The sequence below is a fragment of the Apodemus sylvaticus genome, chromosome 7, assembly GCF_947179515.1.
Source record: "Apodemus sylvaticus chromosome 7, mApoSyl1.1, whole genome shotgun sequence".
Classification (NCBI taxonomy): Eukaryota; Metazoa; Chordata; class Mammalia; order Rodentia; family Muridae; genus Apodemus; species Apodemus sylvaticus.
In genome coordinates, this window is record NC_067478.1 from 109939484 (window position 1) to 109966845 (window position 27362).

Sequence of the window (27362 nt, forward strand, 5' to 3'; positions counted from 1 at the left end):
GATGGGGCTGGGGGGTGACTGGGTTTCAAGGGCCAGCCTCGGGGCTGGGGGCGTTTTTCACTGTGACTTTTGGAAGTGGAAGAAACACCTTGCCCTGCCTCTCCTGCCTTGTCAACGACCACTCTGCTCTTGACAGCAGGATATTCTTACAAGAAGAGTCATTCCTTTCATCGCGATAAAAACAGCTCTTAATGTCGAAGAGAGCCTATATTTTTAAATGTAACCACGTTGCTTTTTAAGGGGGTGGGGAGTGTGTCCTTCTGCAGATTGTTTAGGAAGTCATTAATAGGAGAGGATGACCTTTTGTGACAAGCTTTCTGAGAGAGTCATGTTTTGGAACGTGGAGTTCCATTCTTGGGAGAACCATCCCAAGTGTTAACCTAAACTATAAACAGGAAGCTCAGGCCCTACTCCCACTCAAGTCTCAAGGTCATGGACCTCTCACTGACGCTATAGGGCGGTCGGAAAGATCGTGACAAGTTCTTATGCTTAAGAGCCTTGTCCCTTAAGGCAGGAATTCACCCAAGCTTTGCATAATGGCCACACATGCCAAGGAAAGAAGAAATGGCCAAAGCAGCATGTGTATGCTGGGTCTGCATGCTCAAATTCAACGGAGTTTCTATGATCCAAACTCTATGTAGGACAAGACCCTGTGTTACCGGCGAACACAGTCAACTGGACCCTATCACTCACTCTCTCCAAGGCTGATCAGTGCTGGGTTTTACTCCGTGCCTCCCTCGTGCCACTTTGCTGATGCAGTGGTAAATATCACCAAAGAACACCTGGGTCTCGCTGAACATACCACACTCACTAGTTGTCTGAAGCTAGGCACAGATCAAGCAAGCGAGAGCTTCAGAGTGGAAAACCAAGCAAGGCACCTTGCCAACCTCCATATACACTGAGGCTTTCTGTCTTTGTAGCAAAAGGGCCAAAGTTACCTGCCCTGCACACCCATTGTCCAGTCTGAGCGAAGGCAGAGAAAACACGTTGCACGGGCCTTGGCAATAAGTTGTATTACCAGTCCAAGCACTTCGTAGGGAGATCTGAGACAGTGGGTCCACACACTCCCGCACGGGAGCCTTTCCCACAATTCAGAGCATGTCTAGAGTATTCACATAATTTTAGCTCACACTCTGATGTGGTCTACTTCGGCCCTACTCAGGATGAGGAGGTTGTCAAGATACAGAAGTATCCCAGTACTGACCTAGGGCTGCACAACCATTAAGGTCTGTTGTTTAAAGCTATTCTATGATTCCTAAGGAATGTATCTGATACATTCTGTGTCAACCTGGTGTATGGCATAATACAGTTGACCCTCCATGTCCATAGGGTATAAGTAATCTAGGCATAGCTTAAAATATACAAGAGGCTGTGCATACGTTATAGGCAAATGCTCTCCAACTTTGTTTAAGGGACATAAGCATCTCAGGGATTCAAGGAGGTTTCACTTGTTCCCTTGATACTGTTTCCAAAGGGCTTCCGTGAACATCATCACATTTGACCATTCACCCTCTTGGCTGACTCCCACCCCCCACCAACTGAAATGAGCTGCCAGCACGTGGCCTTAATGACTTGCCCAGGACCAGCAACTAAGGACCAGAAAGATGCTAAGAAACAGATAACTACAAACTAGCCTGGGGAAAACTTGAGCCCACACCCTCAGACACAAAACTATCTCCCACTGCTGTACATAACTGGTAAAAAAAAAAAATGGACATTAAAATTTTGTGAGAAAAGAATGTATTTTTACTTGAAGACAGATTTTAAGATATTAAATCATATCATAATATTTTTAAAGCGCCATTAACAGTTTAATAGAGCAAACTTAAATGTTTATAATAGTGAGTTTTAATATTACTCAGACTCTTTTATATTGTTGTTCTTATTCCTAATAAAAGAAATATGCCTCCGTGTGGCCTAACCCATTCTGCATTTAACCATAAAAACATTCCAAAAACACTCTTAAAAGGTATATTACTCCTGCCCATGAAATTAGTTTTGTCTTGGTACCTTTTAAATTTTCATGTGGTATTTATGTATTCACTTTTGCTAAGATCTTTTTAAAAATCAAAGCTGGAAAAACTTTGTGATCTTTGCATTATTTTTTTTCAAAATCCCCATGGCAATCTTGGCTTTGGATGATTGACAACAGGGTTCCGCGCCAGTCCTGAGTATGGTCAATTCAGTCATGTGCAAAGGCACAGCAGTTCTCAGGCAGGTGAGGACCATTTCTCCAACGTGATGAGGACAAAGTTCCTGCTTCGTAATTCCCCTTAAACCAACCTGACATTTTCTTTAGTGCTTTGCAACATGGGCCTTTGTCTGCCTTCTGTGTTCTCTTTGTGCCTCCTTAACTATAATCTATTTCTCTAGGATCCCCTTATTCACCTTTCTATCAAGATGGCCCTCCTAATTAACATTGCAGATCTGGGTTTTAAAATCTCCACTCAGATGCCACGTATATATCCCTGTGGTTGATTCCTATGAAGACAGTTAACCAGATCAGTATACTTCACCCATCCCTTATCTTTCTACAGATCAAGATCCACATTTTAAGAACCTACTGTGCTTTTTCAAAATATCTCTTTGCAGTACACAGTTCCCAGTATCTTAGCACATCCGTGAAACCTTTTAAAGGTGAGCTACCCCTGGGTGAGCACAGTGGGTAGGAGGCCTTGCTGCTTTTCCAGAGGACCAGAATTCAATTCCCAGCCACCATGCAATGTCTCACATCTGTCTGCCACTCCCACTCCAAGGGACTCAACATCCCTGGCCTCTGATAGCAGCAGCAGTTGTGCACAGGGCTGTGGCGAACAATTTACTCAATGAATAGCACAGTAAAATAGAGAATTGTATCCCTGTAAGTGTGAAAGGGGACGGGTACCAAAAGATGTTCTCAGTGAGGCACTCGAGTAGGTCACTTTCTATCCAGTAGCAGTGCTAAACATGGCTAAAGTGTGCCGTGCGGTGGCTGTGTGGCAGAGACTCCCTACAAGCAATCCACCCTGAACTGCGCTCCATCTGTTACCTTGCAGAGACCTGTTCCAAGTACTCTTCCAAACGCCGACCTACCACCCCACCCCGCCATTGCAGCTCCACTGCACACCCCGCTGTGCGGGATGCCTGCTGTCTTCCCACCTGACCACACCACGTGTCTGCAGTCTGTTTCCCAAACTCTGGCCTCTCCACTCTAAACATCTGCCGCGAGAGCTCCTAGAGGCATTTAAACAACACATCTTATTATTTCATGTGGCTTGAAAGAATGTTAAATGACTCCTTCTGACCGGAGTAACGTGCATGGGACGATTTTCCTCATTACGACATTTGAGGACTCCCAGGCTGGGAGTCCTCCTTCAGAGCTCTTACCTCCATCGGAGCCTCGGGCTAGCTCTTCACACAAGAGCACACACTCTTCTTTCTATTGCAATGCTTTGCCTAGGCTGTGTTTCCCCCCCCCACCCCCGACCCCACCTCTGCGAAGGTCTTCACAAGGTCACGCAATTTTGCCTACAACCTAAATAAGTTGGAGTCTCTCATGCAGATTTTCTAGCATTCTTGTAAACCTTTCTGGTTTTGTTGTTTCTTCTTTATGTTTTTATTGTTTTCTGTTTATGATTTTATTGTACCAGTTATTGAACTTAGAACCCCACACAGCCTAGGCACGCACTCTAAACACTGAGCTATATACTTCAAACCCTTTTTAAAACATGTTCTTTTGTCTTGAAGGCCCCATATCACTAAGTCACCCACAGTGACCGTAAACTTAGGACCCTCCTGCCTCAACCTCCCACGTAGGTGGAATCATGGGCCTAATGGACCAGGTCCCAACTTACAAATCCTGATTGTGCATCTCTGCCTCCGTCTCACTGAGTTTGGCCTCCTCCAGGCAACCATGGAGCATAATGACTTTAACATAGGTCAGACTGGAAATAATGAAGCGAAATGGAAACAGGTAGAGGTATGGAGAAAGAAAAGTGCCGTGTGACTGAATTTATAACCTGCTCCTCCTAGCACCTTGAGCAATGTTCTGTAAAATTAGAACTAGGGATCAACAGGTCTCCAAACACACACCCAGGTCACTTGATGATCTGCACTAAGGGTATTGGGCATACCCGATCTCCATACAGGAGAGGCTGAGAGGCTGCCAAGCTAGCTCGATTTAATCACAAAGGAGACATCTATATACCACCAGCCACACAGAGTGACAGGAAGACTGTGAAGAGCTGAGACGCTCTACTTACCCAACAGACATTTATTTTTTACTTTTCCTGGCCCCTGCCTGGCTGACTTCTAGTCTCCCACGCTCATTCAGTGTAAGACTGAGGCACACACTCGTGTTCTCAGAGTTATTCTCTTTCCTTGAAATGTGGGCTCCTATTGCTGTACTAGGTGAGGGCCCAGCTGCATTCAGGGGGGCTGGGCCTGGGGAAGGGGAGCACTGAGTCTGTGAGCAGCAGAGGCGGGGGCACTTAGGTCTGGAGCTGGGTCGAGACTTCCACAAGACGGGCCAGGAAAATCCCCATGATGCCAGACCACTAGGCAGTTTTTCCAGAAGTACAGAGCACCACAGCTCAACCCTATCTCTGCCAATGAAAGTACATGTGGAGGTGACCCCACAGGCATGGCAAAGTAAATACCCTATAAGAAAGGAGGCCCCACTCCCATGGAAAGTTTCTCTTAATATTTAATAGAGAACAAGGGGGAAACCTCACACCAGGGCCCACAGAACACTGGACCAATAAGGAGCATCCATGATAAGCCAGCCCAAGTAGGAAAGGTAGAAAACTCCCTAAGCTATAGTGACAGAATCGAGTCAGTTCACAGAGAAGGGTGGGTTTGACGTCACCACTGCATCTCTTCCTTGTCAGATTTTTTTTTTGTATTTTATTCTGACATATCTCTATAGACTATTTCATATATGGAAATCATAATTTAAAGAATAACATCAACACAGTAATAGCAGTAAAAGAAATCATCCCAGGGGATGTCCTACAGTCTAAGCCCTAAGCTAAACATTCTGTTCCACACCATTGAATCTCACAGTAATCGCACAGGCTAGACACTGTGAGGAAACAGGCCCAGCGAGGCAGACGTAACTATCTCACTGTCGCCATCAGTGAGACTTGAAACCAGGCTCATTGGATTCTTAAACTAAACCCCTTCCCAGAAAGGACAAGATGACAGCCGACAGTCACATCTATCCTTGAAAGGCTCTCCAAACTCCTAGACAGGTTTGTGCCACAAGGCCAAAATCCATTCTGGCTCTTCCTCACACAGAGCCCCCAAGGGGGGGTGGGGCATGACTCTGTGGTGGCAGAGATCCGCCATCAGAAGCAGATTGCCTAGCTGGACTGGTACATTTCACACGCAGTTCAACCTCAAAGCCATGCCAACACACCGATCTAAGTAACGTTTCCTCAGAACTGTTGTACTGAAGGGCAGTCAGCCTACATTGCCTGAAAGGCGACAACAATAAATATACATAAATATATATATATATTGGATGACTTCTGCAATGACAGGAGACATTCTTTGAGAAAAGTTTCCAGGTCTACATGTACAAGCGCATAGTAACCCAGCATCTTTGTCTCCAAGGCTACTGTACATCTCAGCACACACCCACTGGTACAGGATTCAAATCCCGCTGCAACCAGGGCCTAATAAGATCTCTGATAGGTGCTGTCCCTACTCCAGGCAGTTGCAGTGTGAGCCGTAGGAAACATAAGGATTTTGTAGAGCTGACATCCTGGAGGCAAAGGCAGTTGAGAGGCTGGATCTGTTCCTAGGCGATAGAGGATTTCTGTGATTACGAAAGTAGAGGACAGCAGACAAGGTCCGCTCTGTTAAACTGTTCAGTCAGCTCAAGATGGGTGGGGCCTGCTTCTTATAACAGGGAATTCGCGTGGCTTTTTATGAGGGACGGCCCATTTCTGCATTGCACCTCTGGATTTAAAAGAGGAAATTTCAACCTCAGGAATAATGTTTTCTGCTGAACAAAATGTACGCCAAACTAAGCCCTGACTTCTGGCTTTCGGTGTCCCGGCCTCCAAAGTTATCTCAGGTTTCCAGTCCTGGGCGGAACTCACTGGCTCCCACCACTTCCTCCACTACAGAGAGGTGGGAGAAGATGGAGGAAAGTGGGCACCCCTCCTCCTGTACTTGGTGGGTTTGGAGGTGACCATGGGGCAGAGAGTTGCAGGACAGGCAGCCTTGTGTTGTCCTGGGCACTGCTGGAAAGCTAACTCTAGCAGAGGGGATTTCATGAAACAAAACAGTGTGAGGCTCCTCAGTCCCATTGATGATCAGAAGGTGAGAGAACTTCTACTGTGCTTTTCACTGAACAATGAAGCACACACTTTTTTTTAAAACATACATTGCCTATCTAGATCCCAAGGCCCAGTACCTGGTCTCAGTATCTCCTCTAAAGACACAGGGGCCACCCACACGTAGAAGACACTCTGATTGTTCTTGGTCCTATGTACCTAACTGATAAATGAGGCTGAAATGATGCCTTGCTGATCACTAAGGCCACTGCGCCCACTGCTGTCCTCAGAGTCTCTACAGAAGTGTGTTTGTGCAGTCTGTGTCTCAACTGCTCTGAGCCTTAAAAGTTACATCAGACTGCATAGACTCCCTGGAGTTTGGAAGAGTTTTTCAGGTTCTGACACTGTAATTTCTCCCAGGACTTTGTGCCGCTGACTCCCTCCAACTTTGACTTCTCTCGTGTTTTTTAAGCATACATTGAAGGTTATTTTTTTTAAATACATGTTATGAAATAGGATATGCGCTTACACTCAGCCTTAACTACTTTATTCCAAAAAAGCTGGACCAGCCCAAACTAACTATCCCTGTGTCCCTAATCCAAAACCGAGTTAAACTGCCGCATATCTTCCAATATTCATATGTAAACCTCACCCAAGCCCAACACTCCCTGCTGAAATCATAAAGGTTTTTCCTTTCATGCAGTGTGACTAACAGCTTCTAACTAACTGAGCTCTGAATAGCTCAAGGGAACAAAACAAAATCATTCGAGGAAGGCCTGAAGGTACAGAAATTTCAACAGGCTTTCTCCTTTCCCTGTTTTCTCATTCCTTAGCTGAACAAGTAGTCCACCTCTCCTAGTTATGAGTGTGTGCTCCAGAGACTCTGACCCAAGTATCAGCCAGCTCAGTAATTTTCATAAATAAAATACTAACTAGTGTGCAGATAAAGTATGACCTTCACAAGCTACTTAATTTCTTAAAGCTCATCTTCAAAAGAGGCTGAAAACCCTCAAAGGATTTTTATGGGGATCGACTTAAATAATGCAGGCTTAGAAAACTGCTTGGCAAATAAACAGTGTCTTGGAAAGGTTTGCTTGTAAATACTATCAGTTTACTAAACAGGTCTCTGTTCCAAACTAAGGGAAAAAAATACCAAGCAGCCTCCTTGTTTGTTTCTTGCTCACTACCTATTCTTACTCAGTTTTACTACGCCTGATGGCTTCTCATCCAAATGGATGAGAAGTGATCGGGAACAAGGGCTCATCATTCTAAATGCCTGCCAGGGTCACAGTCAGATGTCAGTGGGAGAGTCAGTTAAGAGAGGAGTCTGAAGGAATAATGAGTGGGAGCCTCTGGTAGGATCCCAAGGAAAGACTGACAGACAGGCCTGACAGACTTGTCCTCTATGGCTGCCTCTAGATGTTCATCCTGCCCTTAAGAACTTAACTGATACTTTTAGACAGTGTAAAACAAATAACTCTGATATCAATGTACATATTGCTAAGTCTCCACATCGAAAGAGAGGCACTATCTATCATGGGGCTAGGAATGCTAGAACAGGAAAACGGTAGATATGCGGGGAGCATTTCATAATATCACTTGCTAATATTGCACAAAATTAAAAATACACCTTTAAATTTCCCAAACAGTAACATCACCAATGAGATAAATAACTGTGCACATGTAGAGCTCTCAGCATATTTAACTATCACTTGGGATAATTTCTACTGAAATGTTAAGAATGGAATAAAACTACTTATTCATATCGTACAGAAAAAGGAAGGGCAATACTACATTCACATGCTACACTTGCAAATCTGTAACTAAGTCAAATTTTAAACTCAGAACTTATTTCCAGCAAGTTCTTTAGTAAAGATGGTTGACATAGCAGCTCACAGACACAAAAAGAGCACTTTTATTAGACTTTAATGCTTATCATCTCAACCAATGGGAATCATTTTCATGTGCTTCTGTTGATTTCTTCAGTCCGGAGCCTGATAATCATGTGGGGCAAACACAGACTCATTTATCACTTCTTAACATTGGCCTCATCTCCTGCGACAAAGGAGTCTGAGTCCTTTATACACAGATAGCCAGGCTTTTGTCTGAATAGAGAGAGATACCCTGTAGTTCTGTATGCTGACTGGGATAACAAGCCTTCATCCACCCATCACTTCAGGAATCTGCCCTTGGAGGCCTTAAAGCACTTCCAACTGGATTTTATGAAGCGTGATTTTAACCAAGGTTTGCCAAAGGCAAATGGCATGCAGAACACTCATCAGCAAAACTATGGCCCTTGGTGGAGCTGTACGCCTCTCAGAAAGTCTTTTCAGTCTAACTTCATCCTCTCCACGTGGCTATCAGAATTATCCATAGCTTAAGTTAAAATAACTTGAAATGAACGATCCGTTTGAATCTACTAGCCAGTACTAAGCATCTCACAGCCAAGTGCCACACTCCATGAAGGAAGGGCTCCCTCTTCCTGACCTGAGCTTCCTAATCAGGAAAGAAGCTTATGTGTGTAACAGAGCTTACGCCACAGCAGGCCAAGAAATTCAAGACATCAATCCAAGACAACATCTCGTCCTAGGTTTGCCCTTAGTGGCAGCCACCTCCACCCTGCTCCCATATCTTGTCCTTGACCTCTGTGTCTAACATGCTAGTCTGCATTTCCCTGCTGAGCTGGGAAGATAGAACCAATGAGGAAAATCGAGTGGTTATGATATCTATGACTTCATTGTAGTAGCAAGCATTCCAAACTGCAGCATTCCCAAAACAATGTCGTAACAAAGTCCGTCTCAAGTTTACTTGAACAACAGTGAAGTCAAAGATAACAATTATCAGCCTGGTGAGATATTAGAAATTGCCCAAGTCCATAAAAACTAGGAAATGACACTAAATTTGATACACAAACAATGGTGCAATTTGGTAAGGATCAAAACCAATTTTAAGACAGCTATTCTGTCATGTTTGACAAATGAACCTTGCCCATGACAGCAGTTAAGTTTATTTTACCTGACCCGTACACTTACCGAGCACACACACATTATGCAAGGGTTGTCTGTGATGAATGGAATTTGGAGGACCTCCCCTTCATTTTCACATTTTGCAACAGACCCTGAAATGAAGATGAAAATACTTTTAAATTTAAATCTTGTTTGGTGGCATTATTATAAAACCTTACCTTCTTAAGCTAGTAATTGGAAATACAGTGTTTCAAACGCACCACAGACAAATCTCCCCAAATCTATTTTAAATAGTTGTACTTAACACGGTTTTTTTTTAAGTCAATACTTCAGTATATAGATAGGTTTTCTGTCGTCAGTTGGTTTAAACACATATTTAATACCACTAGTGCTCTGGAAGACATCTCAACTGCACACGTACTAACACACCAAACTAGGCATTGGGGAAGATTTTAAATTTGAACGAAATTCAGGACTGTGTCAAGGAACGGGCCTTTCAGGTGGATCTGCCAACTGTTGTGGATTGAAATGCAATCACTTTTTGAAACGCAGTCTCTTTCCTCTTAGAAATATTCTCTTCTCTGCACCAGGTGTCAGTAAAGCCTGTCCTTCAAAATAGAAGCCGAGGTCTTCACCTGCCTGGAAACGTATAATTATCATATCATGCTATTAGTAACCTTTAAAACTATGATTGTTTCTTTACATTCAAGGTCTGGAAAGCCATGCTTTAAGAATTCTGCCTAGCACCGTGGATTTATTGGAATCCTATGGTGTGAGAAAAGAGGATGTGCGGGAAATGGCGCGGTCTTTTCCTCAATTGCACAGGAGTGGTTAAGATTAAGACAAGGATTGGGGAAAAGATTAAATAAAAATCAAGGATTCCCCAGCTTCATATAGCAGGGTGCCTATTATCACTCTGTCACAGATAAAAAGCAGCCTCTCAGTGCCTCATCTCTCTACCTCTGCACAGCCTTCCCATCCCTTTTCTCCAGGCTTGTCCGCATCCCCACCGCCCGCGAGGGGCAGGCAAGGTGCGCGCTCCTCGTCCCCTCCATCCCCGGGTCTGCCAGCGCCTCTTCTCCCAAGAAACCACCCCAGAGTCCCGGAGGACTGGTCCCTCCCGCCCCTACCCCCGTACCTGTCAGGAAGGAGGAAGCCAGAGACATGGGGACCCCGGAGCAATTGAGCAGCAGCAAGACGCAGCAGGTAATCCCAGGCGAGCGTCGGCAAGGACGCTCAGCCAGAGCCCTGACGCCGGAGAACCAGAGCATCGTCACCTGGAGGGAATCCCGGGCGACTGCAGGTCCCGCGTCGCCGCCTCTGCTCAGCGGCCGCTGCTCGCAGTCAAAAGGGCTGTGGGCCGGCGTGCCGGGAGACAGTCGGCTGAGGGAGGCGGGCGCCCGGAGCGGCGGGGGAGGAGTGGGGGCGCCCCGGGAGGAGGGGTCCTGCGGCCAGCCTCGGCCAATGCGGCGGCTTTTTTCTAAGGGAGTTGCTCACAGCGGGTTAGCCGTCAGCCCCTCCGCGCCGGAGCTGGGCCGGGAGGAGGGGAGGCTGAGCGGCGGGATCTGGGGAGCGGCGGCGGCGGCAGCAGCTGCCGAGTGCGCTCGCCGCCCTGGAGCCCGGCTGGGCTCCGGCTCCCGCACGCGCAGCTCCGGCCGGGTCCCCGGGACTCGGTATCCGGCCCGCGCGTTTGCTCTGTGCTGGGACACAGGGGCGCACTGAGCTCTGTGCGGAATCCGCAGGGTCGCACGAGGGACTTACGATCCCGACGCCGGAGCTATGCCGGCTCAGGAGCGACAGTGGCGCACGCAAACGCACAGCCAGGCGGTCTAGCCCAGCCCCGGCCACCGGCCCCGGGGCGCTGCCGGAGCCTGGAAGGCGCGTCTCCAGCGCCCGGCGCACCGCCTCCTCCTGCGCAGAGGAGCCGCCCCCAGCGGGGATGCCACTACCCGCTAGCGCCCGGAGCAGAAGACCCGGCGCCTCCCGCTGCCCCAGCTTCGGAAGGAGCCACGGAACGATAAAGGAGGGTCCCTCAACTTTTCACCACCCTTTGACTCCTTCGGACAATGGCAGGGGACTCAGGAGACTGAGGGGACAGAGGGGCGAGTGGCCTTGGAGATCGGCTTCTGTGCTTATGCCTCTGTGGGCCTGACATTAGGGAGGACAGAAGTTGGACCGACAGAAAGGTTCGGCTAATGCTCGCCCAACGGCCAGAGCCTCTCTCCCTTAAAGCCTGGATCGGTGGCTCAGACTCCGCCCTTCACAGCCGGAGCTGCCCGGGACAGGGAGGTGCGTTAGACTAATCATTCATTCACTCGCGGGCCAGGGAGGGACCGCTGCAGCTAATCTCCACCCGGGCCGCCTCTGCGGCGGCCGCCCAGCTGGGCACGCGGTGGCAGCCGCTACCCAGCAGCGCCTCTTGCTTGGGCGGTCCTGGTGTCCCCCAGTCTCAGCCTTTGATCCCTTAGCTCCCCGCCACCCGGTACCCGCTGAGTCCCAGCATCCCCACCCCCACCCCCCACATCCCCGCCCCACCCCTCCAACACACACCCGCCAAGCAGTGTCTGGCTCTACTCAAAAGGGGTGCTAATCTAGAAAAGAGAATTTTTATAACGACATTGGGAAGGTGCCAGGTGAGAGTGAAGGATGCTTGGAACCAGCTAGCCATCTTTGGAGCCTACTGTGGGCACACGTTCCCACCTGAAGAACAGCCAGCAGGTGCCTCCTACTCGATGGGTTAGTCTCTGAAGCACCTTGTGGATTCAAACTCTAATCGCTGACGAACCTGACAAGACTAAGTTTCCCCTAGCCTCTGACGGTTTTAGGTAGCATTTGTAGCTGTAGTGAGAGACTCCTTTGACACTTAGTCCTCAGACACACTCCTCTAACTTCGCCCCGTTTACCTCCCTGCCCCTGCCCATCATCCTCACGATTATTTGTCTTTATTTTCCAGCGATCCGAAGGGTTCTTTTAGTGAGTGCATCGAGGCCAACATCCCAACTCAAGGACCAGATCCCGGTGACGTGGACAAGCGGGAGAAAGGAAAGCTGTCATTAGCTTAGCACGCCCCATTTCCCTCTCAAAACAGATTTTGTGTAAAATTTAAATTAAAAGAGAAAAGCGACAATGTGGTTACATGTTTCCCCCCAAATAACACCATGGCTAGATGACTTGACAATCAAAGTGTGGAATGTCTCACTGATTCCCTGAGCCTACAGAAATTTTAAATTGCGCACGCATGCGCATGCGCATGCGCACGGACACACACACACACACACACACACACACAGAGAGAGAGAGAGAGAGAGAGAGAGAGAGAGAGAGAGAGAGAGAGAGAGAGAGAGAGAGAGAGAGAGAAACACACAAACACATGCAGAGAGCCAGAGAGTTTTACTTCCCATAAGAACTAATTAGGAAAAAAAAGCCTAAAAGTTAAAAAAAAAAAAAAGATTTATTGCCACAGAAAAGTACAATCAGTAGGAACCACTATCTGCTATCTAAAATGATTCTCCTTCAATGAGGTCTCTAGATAAATGTATCCGTTGTGATTCAGGTAAGGAATATGAAAGGTGGAGACCCTAGGAGATCCAGTGTTCCCCAGATGTCTGTAGACTTGGCTACGTGTGCACTACAAAACTGCAAGACACCAGAAGAGCATGCCTGCCATTCTGACTTGCCTCCCCTGGTCTGTCTCCTCAGTATGTGCGCATGAGTAATTTTAGGGGTCTCAATATGTGTGGCATTCCTACCATGGGTGGCTAGAACCTACCCTTAGGGGAAAACCAGAAACCCTTTTCACCAGCCTTGAAATTGTAAATAAGAAGGTGGAGAGAAGCCTCTGGAAACTCAGCTCTTCTGGTATGCCAGCTCATAATAGCCTCCACTTCAGAAAGAGCAGGCTGTCCCCAAAGGCTCATCAGAAATCTTGCAACTCCCATGCAGCTATTGGTTTTGTTGCTACTCTGGAGTAGCAATCTTTCTCAGCTACCTAAGCCAAGCTGAGATATTCCGGAGTCAAACAAGAAGAGAGTCAGGGGGAAGGAAAGAGGGAGGGCAAAGAAGAAGGAGAAGGAGGAGGAAGAGGAGGAGGAGGAGGAGGAGGAGGAGGAGGAGGAGGAGGAGGAGGAGGAGGAGGAAGAAGAAGAAGAAGAAGAAGAAGAAGAAGAAGAAGAAGAAGAAGAAGAAGAAGAAGAAGAAGAAGATGAAGAAGAAGAAGAAGAAGAAGAAGAAGAAGAAGAAGAAGAAGAAGAAGAAGAAGAAGAAGAAGAAGAAGAAGAAGAAGAAGAAGAAGAAGAAGAAAAGGGGGTGGAGGAGAAGGAGAAGGAGGTACTTATCCAAGTACCAAATAATCTTGGCTAGAATCCAAAGGAGAAAAAAAAGTGGGGTAGGGATGTTTGATTTGACTTTTGACATTGTTTATGGGTAAGGAGGCAATGGAGCCCAAACTCAGGGCCTAGCCTAGGCCCAGATCTACAAAGTCTCATTCCTTGCTCCCTAAAATAAGCATGTAACCTGGCCACATGTAAAAAGAGAGATGTCTTAAGGTGTTCTCACACCTCTCAAATTACGGCCTCAATTCCCACTGAAAAATTCACTGAAACGTGCAACTCAGCAGTTTCAAGCTACTTCCAGAGATCAGCTCACCTTCTTCACCACAGAGAAAACAGACCTCTGCAAAACAGGCAGAAGAGACCGCGATAGCAAACACTAAGTGTCCATAAGTGTAGGAGGGTCACACTCACAGATGGCATCTGCCTGGGCAAATTGAAAAGGGTGAGGGGCTGTTCCAGAAAGGCCCTAATCTGATGAGGCAAACTTGGAGACTGTGGAAAATCAAACAGCCTAGAGTAAATTTCTTTAGAAGAGAGATTGTTTTTGCAGGCATGGTCAACAGTCTGGATGTTTGGTAACATTGGAGAGTATCATTTTTACATCTCCGAAAGGGTTTGGAACGGTAGCCTGGATTGTGCCCATAAATGTATTATGTCTCCACCTCTTTATCGATAGCCATCTAATTCTTGCTAGGATAAAATTGAAAATTCTACTGCCAAGGTTTTGTTTGTTTTGTTTTGTTTTTTATGAAGCCCTGAAGATCTCAGGGAGCATATAATGAACTCCTTCCACTTTACCTTGGAAGTGAAATGTCTAGGTTGTGAGAGGCTCAGTGGCAGAGCAGTTTCCTGACACACAGGAGGCGCTGTGGTCAAAGGGTGAGGAGGCTAAGAGTTAAGAGTCATGGAGAGCCAGAGCCACAGGGCATGAGAGTGGCGGAGCCCATTAGCAGGCTTCTGCCGCCACTGAGCATGGCACTTCCCATTACAGATGCGCTACCTTCTTAGATTATGAGTCATGGGAATTACAGGAAGAGGCCATGGGATATTTCAGATATGATGCAAATTAAAGTTACGGAGCTGGCACAATAGTTACTTGAATATTTATGGAACTGAACTAGACCCAAGCATATGAACTGCACGACGCCATAAAAATCATGGACACTCCCATGTGTCCCTAGTAGAATGGTGAATTTATTCTGAGGTCACATGACTACAGTGTTTAGGGACTGTGCTGACTTCTAGGTGGCCTATTAGAATGTAGTTTATCATCTTTCAGAGTGGCTGGGGCCCACAGAAGCCATGAGTTGTAGTGTAAATTATGGCAGTAGGATTTCCTGTCACTCCCAAATGCTGGAGGCTTTGAAATTACCTTTTTTTAAAAAAAAAGATGGAGGCAATGGAGACCATGACAAGAGCATGGTTAAAACTGAATCATTTGATCATTACCTGATCCTTTTGCAGAGAAGCATTTCCCCTGTATCTTGTAACCCTAAGAACTATACACTTCATAGCATGCCTATATACAACGCAATGCTTTAGGATAAACTGATAATAGCAAAACTTTTTTTAAAAAAAAAGCACCAATTACCCTGAAATAACAAAACTGCTGCTTTGTTTACTTGGTTTATTTCAGTGTAATCGATACTGTAATAAATGCTATTCCTTTACCATCTGGCCCTGACCCATGTCAGCCCCCACGGTCACCTTTGCCCCCAGCATAATGAAGCCTCATCACAAACGATGTAGAAAGATGTGCTGGGACACACAGTGCCTGCTCACTGAAATGTCTATGAGCTAAATCAGTGCCGTTAATGGTCACACATTTGCCAGTTTGGTAAACAAAATAATGTTAGTGTCATCCAAAGACTTGTGTTTTTTCTGACCCCTAAAACACTTCCATGTATGGGCACACTGTCAGAGACTGGCTTTGAGAAAGGGTCCTCCTACTCTACCTTCTACCTTAAAACTTTGCAAGCTTTATTGACACCAAAAACCATAGCTCCATCTTGAAGAAGTAAAGAATTGACAAGAGACTTCGGACCAACCCAGGGAACCAGGGTACCAATACCTCTCTCCTTGGTCTGGGCTTCACTAACTACATCCTGTCAGTCTTCCTTTTAGGAAACATCAACAGAGGAGAGAGAAACGCTATCTCCAGCCACTGCTGCTACAGACATAGGGAGAATGGTCCAACATGGCCGACTGAGATGTGTGTCACCAGATTGCTGCTTAGTGTGAGCAAGTTCGGACCACCACTCACCACCATTTTTCAGCTTCTGCTCTTCCCTTCTTCCTTAATATAGAACCTGTACTTTGTACAGTCCTTTTTAGTTATGAACAATAAAGATCACATTTTTTTAGTCTTTCATGTAGTTATACTAATCATTCTAGTTTATACTGCTCCGTGATTAACTTCTAACCAATGAGGCAGCAATATAAAGTGTCATTTAAGGGCAGATGTGTTTCGCCTCTCTTTGCTTCCTGCTCCTGGCTGGAGTCCATCTATATTAAGTATTTGGGACTTCCACAGCCATCTTCTGTTGAGGGGGGAAATGCCCAGGGACACAGTACAGATGAGAAGAAGGCCAGACTCTGATGGCATGAAATGTAACATAGGCTTGATCCCGAGCTTACCTGAGTGAGGGGAAATGCATATTGATCATGTTCTGTTCCTTGTTAATTAGCATTTTTATTCGAGTTTGAGTGTGCATATGAACATGCATACAAATGAACCACCCATGTATGTGTGTAAAGGCCAGACAGCAGGACTCCTTCCCTACTACTAATTTTTCCTGAGGTCGGGCTCCTCAGTACCCCTGCACCTCAGCTAGGCTTGACATCAGCTCCTAGGATCCGCCTGACTCTGTCTCCCCCACTAGGGTCACAGATATACAAGGCCAACCCTGGCTTTTTATTTGAGTGATGGAATGAGAAATCAAGTCATCATACTTGGCTGGTAAGCCTTCTCACCCAGTGTGTCATCTCCCCAGACTGACACTCTTTATTTTAAATAAATAGTCTTGGTATTTGCAAACCTGTGTTGGCATTGTTATTTATAATTGCCAGGAGGCAATGGTAAGCCATTGTCCACCGAAGGGTGAACAATAGACAAAACATAGTGTGTATGACAGAGTGTGCATGTCACAGTGTACACATAGCTCAGGGTGTGCACAACACTGTGTGCATACCATTAGAGGCTCCACAGGTTTTAAATAGAAACGAACTTTTGCTTTATGCTACAATATGAATAAAACACAAGACCGTATTCTAAGTAGAAAAAAAAAAAAAAACCTGCTGGGCAGTGGTGGCGCACGGCTTTAATCCCAACATTTGGGAGGGAGAGGCAGGCAGATTTCTGAGTTCAAGGCCAACCTGGTCTACAGAGTGAGTTCCAGGACAGCCAGGGCTATACAGAGAAACCAAGTCTTGAGAAATGAAAAAATAAAAAGAAAAGAAAGAGAGAAAGAAAGAACAAAAGAAAGAAAGAGAGAGAGAGAAAAGAAGGAAGAAAAAGAAAAAGGAAAAGGAAAAGAAAAACCCAACTTCCTAATAACATATTCTGTCATATGTGGGTACAGCCAGAGATATTGTGGGGGTGGGGTATATGTGCCCGAGTGTAAGATGTATGTAAATATCAATGCCGTGTGGGTGTATGCAAAGGCCATGAGGCTCTCATAAGAGCAAAATCACAGAATCAGGCACAGAATGGAGGCTGTAAAGTCTGTGCAGGGAGTCTCTTGGAACTGTTAATGGATATAGAATTCTAGCGTTTCAAGACTAGAGAGATGGCTCAGCAGTTGAGAGCACTAGCTGTTCTTTCAGAGGACCTGGGTTAGATAAACACCACTCACATCCATTTGTAATTCTACTTCCAGGGAATCCAATCCCTTCCTGATCTCCATGGACATCATCAGGTAAGGTCAGGGTGCATATCCAGAGAGGCAAAACACTCATATACATAAAATACACAAAGAACTCTAAATTTTTTTTAAATCCTATTTCTATCTTTGTAATGTGAAAAGCATCCCAGATCTGGGGAGATGGCTCCGTGGGTAAAAGTTATGAGAACCTGGGTTCTGATCCTCAACATCCCCATGAAGAACTGGTGACAGCACTCATCTATGACCCAGCTCTGGGATGGTTGACCAATCAGTTTGTGGAGACTTTCTGACAAACAGTCTAAAATAGCAAGCCTCAGTTTCAGCAAGTTGTTTCAAAAAAATAGGGAGACAGTGATAGAAGATGTTTGGTGTCAACCACTGGTTTTTGCACGTACCCACATGGGCATGGGCATTTACGTACACATTGCACACAAACACACGCACCGTGTGCATTTTACCACAAATTTAGAAATTTTAAACTTTTGTTTTGTTTTTGAGATAAGATGTATCTGTGTAACCCTGGTTGTCCTATAACTCAGAAATCCACCTGCCTCTGCTTCTAGAATGCTGGAATTAAAGGTGTGAAACACCACCACCCAGCTTAATTTTTAAACTTGTAAATAAAAAGCCTTATATAATATTTTCTTTGTTATCAAATTAACATAGTCATTAGCCAGAAGTTAGGGATAGAAAATGATCAGGAAAGTTCTCTCTCTCTCTCTCTCTCTCTCTCTCTCTCTCTCTCTCTCTCTCTCTCTCTCTCTCTCTCTCTCTCGTGTGTGTGTGTGTGTGTGTGTGTGTGTACATATCTTTATTAAACTTACCTAACAAGCATAGAGGACAGGTACAATAATAATAATACCATTTTATATATGAGTAAAACTTAACACAAAAGATAAGAATATTGTCCAAGATCATACAAGAATTAAGCAACCAGGCAGGCTGCCTCCAGAGCACATGCACATATTTGGAGGTTTTTCTATTTTTATTTGATACTGTGTTGCTTCTCAATAACTATGCAATGCTACTGATGTCCACGTGGCTCTTCTGAGTAGTCTTTGAATTCCAGCTTCCTACTGCTATAAGAAATTCTTCAGTGCTCATTTCAATATATTTATTTGTGAAGCATACATTTATTCATTGACATGTATATGAAGACTTCTACGTAGCCTTTTATTTCTTGATCAAAGATTAATTTCCCCTTTGGGCCTCAATTGTTCTGTATTACGCTGATAAGTTACTCAAATGAGACCTTGGAGATAGTTATAGATGCCCAGAAATTACAATTAATCTAAGACTTATTAAAAATAAAACATTGGCTTTCTAGGCTTCATTGATTGTGTGGTATAAATATGTATTTAGAGAAATCTTAAAAAGCAGCATACTTGACCACTGTCCCCTCTCGGGATCAAGCATCTGTGAAAGTAAGAAACAGTTCCTGCTGGGTTTTATCTCCTGATAATCTCTGCCAAAAAGCAGTCTTCTTCAATGCGAATTCGTTTCCTTCCCCGAGCTGCAATTTCCAGTAATCTCTCATTATAAAGATAATAAGTGTATTCATTAACAGTCCCACCATCAATCAGAAGGCAGTAAAAGAATAAATCTCAAATCACCAACACTTAAGCCATCAAAGCTATTCCATCAGCCCTAGGCTAATTGATAGTAGCATGTACCAATTGCGTTGGTCAGTGCTGATTACGGAATGGACCTGATTTCATTAATGTGAGACACACCAAGGGGGAATTCTAAAATGTTCCATTGATGTGCCATACCGTCCTAATTTGTTTCCCTGGATGTTCTAGAGGCTTAAGACTACTTGATTTGCTTTATGAGCTTGTTTCCCCACGAAATAGGAAAGCAACATGGTTTCACTTCTTTTTGCTTGGATGCGAAATGGGTTTCTAAAATTATATAGAGAAACCAACAACGAAACTCGAGACTTGGAGGCATGAAAGGACCCTCAGAAAGCATCTAACTCAACTCTTTCATTATTCAAACTATCTAAAGGTCAAATAAATTAGACAACTTGCCCAGAGCTGTGGTGGACATGATCTTCCAGAAGACAAACATCCTCTTAGAGAAATATCACTGAAAATGTGGTTTCAGCGAGGGCTGGCTGATCGTGAAACTGCCAGTCCGTCTGCACACTTTAGCAATGGCAAACCAATGTGGTCCAAGCTAAGCCAATCTTAGGCTCCTGTCACTGTACATTCATTGCTCTAATGTGAGGGGACATCAGCCTCTACCCTGGGCGTTTAAACCTTTGGCTGTGGAGAAACAACTTTCCCCCCTCTTTTTTAAAGTTGGCTTCATAGTGGGAGCTGAACAACTGTTGGCCAGCCAGGTGCCATTGGCAAAGCAGGTCTATAATATATAGCATTAATACAGGGCCTATGTTAATGCTATACAATAACACTATGTGATTAACTTATTGTTGCAATATATTACAATAAGACCCTGATATAGGCAATGTCCCAATCTAAATGATACAAGATAAGCCTGGAAGTCTTTAGGCATTAATACAGGAACTTCAAGGGAAGAAAGAACAGAGAAGGCTGGCCTTGCTGGTTCCTCAGATCACAGGATATAGGTGTCAGCAGCTTTGTCCTCACCTTAGAGCCCACCTTCATCTTCGCAGCTCAGGCAACGCTCTGCTGGGCGAACCTAGCAATCCATCTTGAGGCCATTCAAGCTGTTACCCAGTGCAGGGGCTGTGCTCCCGTTTAGGCCGGGCTTGTTCACTTGATTCTCATCGGTTTTACATAACATCTACTGCTCTCCTTTAAGACACGATGATGTCTTGGGTATACTGTAAAGCTTTTAAATATATGTGTTCTTTATTTGTGGAAACAGGAAGGAACTGGAGAGAACCAAACACCTTACTGAACATTGTAATTGATGTAGGAGGGGGAGAAAAATCAATTCCGAAGGAAGAATCCAGTTCTATTGCATTTCTCATCCCCAGAGATGTTTCTGATGGACATAATGGCTGGACATTAGCCCTCGCCTGCTAACAGATGCAATTAAATGGACCCCAGACAAAACAAACAAGTAAATGGCAGTCTATTTATAGGTCACTCTGCTCTTTCCTGCTGGAAATAACTTGCCCCTTGGGCACGGGACAGGCACTTGTGTCACCTGAGAAAGTGTTCCCCACTCTCTTTAACATCGGGAGCTCCTGATAAGTGTTAGCATTAGTGGGGAGCCCAGCCCACCCCACACCCACCCCAGCTCTGCACGATGTGAGAATGTCCTTACTGGTTTTAAAGTGGGTCACTGGGCCCACAGAGAACAAAGGGGTAGGTTTAAAAACAAGAACTGAAAATGTTCATTTCGATATTTTTTTATATTAAATCATGACTTTCCCTTACAGTTCGGAAAATATTTTTAATGGTGCCTGGATTATTCTCTGAAGTCAGTATTCCTCTAGGTCATAGTCCTATAAAGATGATACCTTATTATCCAGCCTGTATGAAAGAACAGAATAGTCTGTTCAATTCAGTGCACTAACAGGTAAGGATTTTCCCCCCTAATGGAATATATAGCTTTTTGATCCTTAATACTTTAGGAAATGATAACCTAGTAATTATGCAAGCAATTAAAACTTCTTTTGATGAGTCAGAGTAATGCATAGATCGCCCAGTTCCTTGAGACTAAGAGTCCTTCCGCTGGGTGAGCCGCAGGGTAAGAAGGCCCCTGCAGAGTCCCAGACTTTATCCAGATCCACTGAGTCAGAAACCACTGTGTTCTGGCAGGTTCCTGCAACTGCCTCGTTCTACAAAAGGGCATCGATTCCGACCCTGGCCGAGGAAGAACATAATGCACGTAGGGAGGTGAAGAACTCTGCGACGTAAAGCCTTGGTCTGAGGTGTGTGGGCTTTAAGGCTTAGGTGGGCCATGCCGAGCCCCTGCAGGCTGCAGGCGGGAGCTCTCTCTCTCTCTCTCTCTCTCTCTCTCTCTCTCTCTCTCTCTCTCTCTCTCTCTCTCTGTCCTGCATGGTGCTCTCCCACACAAGGGGAAGGCACAGAAATCATTTAAGTCCGTTTAGGTGTCGTGACACATCCGAGTATAAGACTTAGTGTGACCTGATTCTACACAATTGTAGTCCTGCTTTGAAATGAAGACAGTAAGATTGATATCTTTTATTTGGTTTAAAATCATTTAAATAAAACCACTCACCTAGCACAGCGGTGGCCTGTAAGGCACACTTTCTGTTGTTGACTTCTTTGCTTTTCAATACCTATGCACCTATCTCCCCGTTAGAAACATCGGTTAGAAATTAGTTTGTTCCTCACTGCTGCGCCTAGGGACAATACACAGACCCCTCCAGAGGTGCATTGTGGCTGGGAGAGACAGGTTGCCACTGCACAGAGCCCCAGGACAGGAGACGCGCTTTTCCCCTCACGACCTGTAGGTGGCAGCACGGGGACCTCCTGAGTGCAGAGCTGGGGTCAGCAACTCTGGCTGATCCAGGATTGGGAAGATGCTAATACACCTTTCTGAAAGTGGAGTTTCACGTACAGAAGCTGGACCTTCCAGTATTTGCCGAGGCTTCTTTTCCCGGGCTGACAGACAGTGACGCTCAGCGGTTAAGAGTGCTTGCTCTTCCAGAGGACCCTAGAACCCAGCAACTGGGCAGGGCGCTCTCACCTGCCTGTTGCTCCAGGTCCAGGGGTAACCCCAAAGTTCCTGTCTGTGAGGCACCAGCACTCTCGTTCATATACCACACAGGTTCACATAACTAAAAATAAAACCAGGTTTTTAAGTTTAAAAAAAGAAAAACACTTTCCCTTCCATTTCGGCTTGTCTGAATTTAGTTTGCTTTTGTTTTACTCTTGTATGGTCTCTCTTGAAGTGAAGCTGAACTTAGCTAAGAACACCTCTGACCAAGCCCTGATCCAACACTCTAGTACTGTAGGAAGTCTGTGGATACTTCTGCTTCCTTGCTTACACTCTGGGCATCCCGACCGTGGGAAAGTAACATTAACAGTCACGCCTATGGTGACCGCCTTGGAGCCTTGGGCACTCTGAATGCCTTAGCATATGAAGACCTTGAAGATAGGTCAGGATGTATGCAGCATAGACATTGATAGCCTGATGTCAGAGCGACCAGGGTTCAAATCCAGGCAACTTGATTTTTGGCTTGGTGTTTCCTCTCAAAACGAAAGAAAGGGAGCAAGGAGAGGTAGGAAAGGGAAGGGAGAAATGGTGTGATTAAAGTATAATTTCAAAAATACTCGCCAAAAAGAAGAAGTAAGGCAAGCAAAGGCTGCTGGGCAAGCGTGTCCCTCGCAGGGGCTGTCCTAATAGTTTTAGTAGTGATGTTTCCTGCTGTTTATTATTTCAACCTCAAGTTGGTCAGATCAGAAACTCTGTTCCTCCAAACCCTGCTGGACTAAGGGCTCTGCAGCCAGCCGACATGGTGCTTGGTCCAGACCTTCACCCCTTACCTTAAATTGCCTAAAGATGACTGTTAAACTGGCATCCACTTGCCACATTGTCGCCACTATCTGTCCCTTCACTGAGGTCTGAGCCCAGCCGCTCTCTATGTCTGTCTGGTGATTCCCTGCTTCAAGGACATCATTTTTTGGCCTTTCCCTCCAAGCCCTATGCTGCCTGAAACCTGCAACCAGTAGCCAGCCGTAGGCAGCTACTGAGCTTAATTAGACCTTGAAAATCCTCTTCTCGTTCACTATCTACATCCCAAGGCCCTAGCAAGCAGGTGTTTTGACAATGCAGATTGTAGACAATGCAGCAGAAAGCTGAATGAGGCGGGGATGACCTAAAGAGAGTGTCTAAATCCTAACTCTCCACAGGACCCTGCCCCTTAGACAGCGGAGACACTTCTGAGCCTTTCCAACTGCACGTTACTTACTCAGAGCCACAGATACCACACAGAAAGACTCAGCCAACTCACCCAAGGTTCCAGGCCCCACACTACTTCAGGGACAGCAGCTCTTTGACTTTAGTGTACAATAGATAAGTATGTATAGGGTCTAGGGACCCTAGGAGACAGGCAATGGAATCTTATTCTGGTATAAGTGTCAGGGCACTCTTCTGTCCCAGGCACATTAGTTGCTCTATGAACATTTTTCCTGACCCATCCATTCACACAGCACCATACAAAAGGAACTTCTCTGAAAAAGCAGTCTGCCCTGACAACCTACCAAGAGGGACTCAGAGAAGAGGCAGAATTTGGATCTTTGTAGCCCACAATCACAACCTATTCCTTACACATGCAGAGCCCATCTCCAGGCCCAAGAGATGACTGTTCAGAGCTGACACGTGAGAGTGGGTTACAGAGACAGAGATGTCCTCCACATGGGGGACAGTGCTGTGAGTAAAACTGTCTGGGCCTCTTATTGATATAAATGCATTATCTCATTGTCATGTCATTTCATGAATGTGTGTGTGTGTGTGTGTGCTCATGTACGTGTGCCCATGTGAGTGTGTGCTCATGTGTGCACACATGCAAGCATGCACACTCATATGTGTAGTCTCACTACAGGTATTGAGCATGTGGGGAAAGAATTTACTGATCAAAGGGTATAAAGTAAAAAAACAGAAGTCTAAATTTTTTTAACTATAATTCTAGATAAACATCTCACGAGTCTGCCATATTTGTAAACACAAATTGCTGGATATTGTCAGGATCCTTATTCAGCCTAATTAATTTTTATTTTATTATTTCAAATATATTTATTTTAGCCTAAAGTGATTTTATTTTCCACTATTTCATACATATAGCACGGTCTTTGGTCAGAGTTACCCCTGTTACCCTCTCCTCCCGCTGGACCCCTTCTCTCTTAGTCCCCTCCTACTTCCTCACCCTTCTAAGATTTTCTATTATAAAAACAATGGATATTTAGTCTATTTCTAAACTTGGAAAGATTCAAACATAAGGAATTTGAAGAATTTCTCAAACACATCTCATACATTAAAAACTCTACCCTCTGCCTGCCACTGGGATGCAAGGACAGCCAGGTGAACTTCTGAGTTACCAAAGAGACTTTACTGCTTTCTGGGTCGCTCCAGATCAGGAGAAGGCATGTGAGGAAGGCATGGGCAGATCAGAAAGGGAGCTGAAGCACAGGAGAACCAGGAATCAGAAGAGACTCAGCCTGTACTGGATAGAGGCTGAACGAGTGTCAGTGAGCTGTGTGGAAGACGAGGCACAAAGGCCATGATGCTAACCCAGGGAGCACCCCTGCTGGATTCCTGAGCACACCATTGTAGAGCAGGCTGCCTCCTCCTCCAGACAACATCTGAATCATAAAGAAAACTGGTCTTGCTTTTGTGAAAACACACACAGACCCTGAGACAGAACCGAATCCCTATGACTCCACATACATTTGGCTCCATATGTCAGTTTCAGAACCCAAACTGTGTGAGAGTTTACTACCCACTAAACAGATACCCTCAGTTCAATGGACACAGAAGTCATCACTACAAGTCAGGCTACTTGAAATATTAACAATTCCTATCAAAGGCAAAAACAGGAGTTGAGAAAACTTTACTTTTATGAGTGGTCACATGTTCTCTTGTGCCAGTATGTTGCTTCTGGCCTACAGAAGCACAAACATTCTCACTTTAAAATTTAAGTGTACCCAGAAGTTTTTCAGTAGTCGGTGATATTTATTTTAGTTATCTTTGCAAAAAATGCTTTGAAATCGTGTAGAAAAGATGTTTGACTTCATTGGCTCAGTGATAAATTACCACTGAAACATTAAATTGATGATATTTCTGCTAGGATCACTTAATACTCTCACAGCTTGTGTGGTCAAATCATATCTTCTTTGGAATTTTGTAGAAAACTGGAGATAACTTTCGTGTTTAAGCAACACATTTTTATTGCATATTTCTTCAACCCACTGTGACTGTTGCAATTTGGTTTTTAAAAGAATATTCATGGGAGAAGCCAGGTTTGGCCTCAGTTATGCAAACCATGTTCAAAGCAGGAGACCAAGTCATCTTTAAAATTGATGTCAACACAGACCTGTTATGAAAACGCACAAAAGTTTTCTCTTTGTTTTTCAGGAGGGTGGGGGGCTAGTAAATAAAACAGAAGCAGCCATTAGCTTTCTTCTCACGATGCCTAACTCTGGCAAAACTCAAATCACAAGAGGGTTTTAGAATCTGCTTAATATTCAAAGTAATGTTTGAATGGTAGGGTCTTTCTTTTGAAGATGAAGGAAATAAGTCCCCCAAAAGAAGAGCTAACTGCCCCAGCAGTTCCTTAATAGAATCTAAGAGTGGTTATTGTCAAAAACTAAATTACCTGGCAACAACTAGACTCTGGGTCTGGATTTGAAGGCTGTAACTAGAAGGTCACTGGTCATGGTCAGACCATGGGTCTCAGCAAAGATGGCGCAGCCGTGACTTCATCACTCCCCAAACCTCCTAAGATAGGTTTTCATGGCTTATGAGAAATAAGCAGTATTTGAACATGATCAGGACAGTATCATGGTGTATGGATGCTTAGGTGTCTCTCAAGGTACTTGACTCAGAAGATCTCATTCTTGGTTTTGTCCTTTCCTGCTGCAGCTTGGTAATCTGAATGAATTTTATCAAAGCTTACATTTTAATTTCGCACTGGGCTTTGCCAATTACACAGCTGTCCCTTGTCTTCCGGTACATTAAAAATACTGAAAGTGCATTTAGTATTCTAACACAGAACTCATTTTATAACACTTTTAGACACTTTGTGTAATTTACTGACCTGTGCACAGCATGCTACAAGAGTGCATGCTCTTGTGTCCTTCATGATCACGTGACTGACTAAGAGCGACGGTCATAGTCAGCTTGCCTAGAGAAGTTCAAAATTCAGTGCGTCAAGTATAGTTTCTACTGAATGTGCGCATTGCTTCTTCATCATTATACCTGTGTTCTACGGGAAACAAAGGTATTTTCAGGAATGATACTTGGGACCCTCTCTTCAGCTACTAGTCAGTTGAGACAGTAGACCCCAAGTAATTGGATTTCCCCAGACTTCCCCCATAATTGAAGCTTGGTGCCAGCCAGAGGAAGAATACCTCCCAGGAAGATACTTCATAGTTCTGACAATTTGTAGATTGGAACCAAATTAATGATGGGTCAGTAACGGGAGGGAGCATACCTTGAACAAGACTGCTTGGGTATGCACATTTCCTCTATTTAAATCTGAAGATGAATTTGGGGGTCAACGATCTTTTTATTTATTCCTCTTCCCAGTCTGGCTTCATGGAATTCTCTCTCTCTCTCTCTCTCTCTCTCTCTCTCTCTGCTTTTCCCAGGGCTTGTCTCTTTAATTGGCTTATTAAGGACAAATGGCCAAACCTAATCTATTACAGTTGCCAGGGCCCAAGCCCCGAGTGAGTCCCCAAATTCTGGAGTCAAAATAAGTCATAATCGTTTGTAAGTCAGAGACTGTCTATACCTGTGTCCTGAAACTGATGGTCTACCCATGGCTCTTAGGGGCCTTTTGGCTCAACAAGACCTAGAAGGCAAGTGAGAAAATGTAAAAGGGTTATGGCTGCTGTTCCATAGAGGGACAGGTGGCATCCAGGATGAAACCAGGAGATGAGCTTAGAGAACCCCAGCTGTTCGAGTTTACTTTCTGTTACTGAGACAAACACCATGGCCAAAGGTAACTTGGGAAGCAATGGGTTATTTCATCTTAACTTCCAGGTAACAGCTCATTGCTGAGGAAATTCAGGGCAGGAGCTAGAAACAGGCAGAAACCATGAGGGAACTCTGTTTACTAACTTGGCAGCTTAAGACTTGCTCAGCCTGCTTTCTCACACAACCCAGGACCATCTGCTCAGGGGTGACACAGCCCATAGTCAGCTGGAACTCCCCACATTAATGATTAATTATTAAGAAAATGCCCCCAGTGGACATGCCCACAGGCCACTTCAATGGAGGAAATTCCTCAGTTGA

The 27362-nt window shown here is 45.0% G+C and overlaps 1 protein-coding gene across 2 annotated transcripts in view; it reads right to left on the bottom strand.

Moving 5' to 3' along the window:
* The window catches only part of Bmper (BMP binding endothelial regulator), a 258331-nt gene extending 247676 nt beyond the window's left edge, over positions 1–10655 (bottom strand). For both annotated transcript variants that reach the window (XM_052188805.1, XM_052188804.1), the window contains exons 1-2: positions 10368–10655; positions 9296–9381 (exon numbers count right to left, since the gene is read on the bottom strand). In XM_052188805.1, the coding sequence (XP_052044765.1) occupies positions 9296–9381; positions 10368–10500 (219 nt within the window). In that variant the 5' untranslated portion in view covers positions 10501–10655. The remainder of the gene's footprint in view (positions 1–9295; positions 9382–10367) is intronic.
* Positions 10656–27362: the final 16707 nt, after the last annotated feature.